The sequence below is a fragment of the Triticum dicoccoides genome, unplaced genomic scaffold, assembly GCF_002162155.2.
Source record: "Triticum dicoccoides isolate Atlit2015 ecotype Zavitan unplaced genomic scaffold, WEW_v2.0 scaffold228721, whole genome shotgun sequence".
Lineage (NCBI taxonomy): Eukaryota > Viridiplantae > Streptophyta > Magnoliopsida > Poales > Poaceae > Triticum > Triticum dicoccoides.
The window spans coordinates 36-3341 of record NW_021244939.1 but is presented as its reverse complement, the minus strand read 5'-3'; the positions used below and the strand labels follow the sequence as shown (position 1 = coordinate 3341).

Here is a 3306-nt window from a genome sequence, read left to right as displayed (position 1 = left end):
TTTTTTTATAGTCTCCCGATAGCCTCTCAGCCGTACGAGGTGCCCGCTAGATATATAGAGGCCAGTAGCCCACTCTCCCACCACATCCGTAACCTCGACCCCCTTCCTCCACCCCGGCCACAACCATGGCCTCCATCTCCATCCCCATCCCCGACGAGCTCATGGAGGAGATCTTCCTCCGCCTGCCCACCCTGAGGGCGCTCGCCCTCGCCTCTGCCACCTGCACCTCGTTCCGTCGCGTCATCAAAGGCCGCACCTTCCGCCGCCGCTTCAGCGCGCTCCACCGGCCTCCCCTCCTTGGCTTCATGGACGCGGCCGGATTCCAGCCCGCCCAGGCGCCGCACCCCTCTGCCCCGCTCACCGGCGCCTTCGGCCGGTGTGCCGTGGATTTCTCCTTCGTTCCGGCCGTTGTTTCTTCCTCCTCCTGCTACGTCTCGCCCGATGAGGGAGGCCCCCGCTGGCGCCCCCGCGACGTCCGCGATGGCCGTGTCCTCCTTGATTGGAGATCCCTCCAAGCCCCCGTCCTCAACTACTGGAGCTACCCCGAAGAAGGCTACGAAGTAAGCATCCTCATGGATAGTAGAGAGCACGTTGACTTCTACGACTATGGTCTCCGCCTTGCGTGGACCAGACGGGAGTGGTGCAACGCCGCTGACTTTCACCTCGCCGTCTGTGACCCGCTGTCGAGAAGATACGTGCTGCTTCCAACCATACCTGAGGACCTCGCCGCTCAGCCGCAGGATCGCCTATGGGAATTCGAGCCTGTGCTTGCTCCCAACACCAGTGATGACGGCGAGGAGGAGCCCTTCAAGGTGATATGCATAGCAAGATACCGGACAAAGCTCGTCCTCTTTGTCTTCCGGTCCACAACTATGCAATGGTGTGTGGTCGAGTCCCCTGTCTTCCCTTCTTTCGACGACATGTCCTGTTTTGATTGTGTACGCGGCTGCTTCTACTGGACACAGCCTTGGTGTTGGAGTGACCATTTGATGGTGCTGGACACACGCACTCTGAGGTTTTCAACTATCAATTTTCTCACTGGCTACCATCTGCAGCTCACAGATACTGACCCCATCTTTGATAATCGGCGTCCAAATGCACTTGTTGTGGGTAGGGAAGGAGCCATTGAGATGTTTTCTCTTGTCTGTCAACACGGGACCTTTGCTCTCCACCATACCTCTCTGCAGAATAATTCAGATGAATGGGAGCTGAAGAAGATCATACAGCTGCCTCGGCAGTATTATGACTATTCTGTTTCCACAGTGGGTGCAGCCCAAGGATTCTTGTTCTTCCAATGCGCTCCGGACGGCATTCACTTAGAGAATGTGGATTATTATTCAATGGACGTCAAGACGTATGAAATTACCAAAGTTTGTACGAAGATGGACGACTTCTTAAATCTCAAACGTGCTCTCCCCTACTTTAGCTTCCCACCGTTGTTATCGGAACCAACTATTTGATCGACTGGTAAGGCTAATTATTATATTTTATGTTGCCATTGGTTTCATGCTCTGCTTGCTCTACTCGCATGGTTATATAGAAAGTTGATTGTTGTTCTATTGGTCTTGACTACCTTGTCAAACTAGCTATGAGAGGTAGCAAATTCATGGTTTGTCTCTGCACGCCTGTTCCGTTGGAAAGCTATTCTTTGTTGCCCATTCCTTAGGATAGAAATTGGCTTTCGTGCTGGCATCTTCATATAGTACATCTTTAGTCATCATACTTTGCACTTACACATCATCCATCCAACTGAACGATGATGTTCAAAACAAGAATGTTGCATAACCAGTAAGCTGATGTTTGAAGGCCTTGAATATTCTATTTATGAGTACCCCGTATTTACCATGTTAGTTACGTTTTCAAGAACGTAGGAGTCACCGCTATGGCCTGCTAATTTTTATGTGTATTGCTTCCAAACAACAATAAAAGATGACTCTGGGATTTTTGGGGAGCATGAATAAGCAGCTTGTGCGCCTTTATTCTTAAGCTGCTGCAGTTTGGCATATGCCACCTTACTAGAACGTTTTTATTGCATGTACCGCAGTTGCTTAAAAAAAATTAACTAAATATATGTATGCAGAGCTGCTAGCCTTGGACCATACATCTGGAGTTGAATAGAGCGTGATCAAATTGGTGCCTGTTATTATTATCAGAAATGTATGTCATTAAGACACATGTATGTATGTATGCAAGCATGGTATCCCCCCTCCTCTTCCTTCCTTTTATCCATGATGTTAGTCCAGATGGTCAATCAGTAACTGAGAGTAGTAGCTTTGTTCTGCATGAAATGAATGAGTTAATTTTGTAATGAAGGTACTTCTGATAAGTTTATATAGAATTCCTGCCAAATTGTGGATGAGCTGCTGTGGTTTAGTTTCTTGAGCACTGAGCATGAATTTTTATCTTTGGCACTGAGCATGGGTGTTTTTCCTGACTACTGATGATGGATGTTTCCATAGAACCTGATGCATACAAACAGACTCTTCAAACCTGATGCGTGCAAACATCAACTTACTCATCAAACTTCAATTCAGAGCTTCAGCTTTCTCACATAAATGTACTCAAATTTGAGTTGAGAACATCAGGTCCTTTACCATCAAACTTCAGAGCATTCTCACATAAATGTACAGAAATTGCAGAAAGATTATTTTCCTGTTTAAAAGGCTGTAAACAGGAGCCATAAAAGCGAAAATTGCCTTTGGAGCTCGGCCTCCTTGGAGGCCTCTAAATTCAAATTTCAAATTTCATCAAAATTCATATTTTTACATTCCAAAAAATTCTCAAAAAATACAGATATACATGAAGGCATAACACACATGTGTGTAAATTTTCAGTGTAAAATACGTTGAAATGAGGGCTGTGCAAAAATAACAAATCTGGAGCTTTTTAACACATGATACTATTCATCCTCCCAGGCCATGAATTTGTCTTTTTTGTACAGGTTGCATTTAAAAGTATTTCATCCTAAACTTTTACATACATACACATAACATCCTTGTTTACATGCACAAATTTTGTCAGATTGTGAAACCAAAATGTTTGAATTTTAATTTTTTCGAAAAAAGGCCTCCATGGAAGCCGGGAGTCAAACGTCCATTCTCCCATAAAAGCTACAACACACCCACAAAATTGCCTACTCTTCTAGCACCAGAGTGAACCAAATTCCAAAAACTTTCTTACTAGCAAACTATCAGTGCAGAAAAGAGCATGGTCTCTGCGTTCTACAGCCCAAATTCAACAAAAACTACTTTGAGTTTTTGACCCATCAATAAAACCCAATATGGTATGCCACACAGCCTAAGCTGG

General features: G+C 45.5%; 1 protein-coding gene across 1 annotated transcript; it reads left to right on the top strand.

Moving 5' to 3' along the window:
* The first annotated feature begins 125 nt into the window (after window positions 1-125).
* Window positions 126-1460, top strand: LOC119345347. The gene has a single exon (XM_037615466.1). It carries the CDS (start codon window positions 126-128, stop codon window positions 1458-1460), a length of 1335 nt encoding a protein of 444 aa, XP_037471363.1.
* Window positions 1461-3306: the final 1846 nt, after the last annotated feature.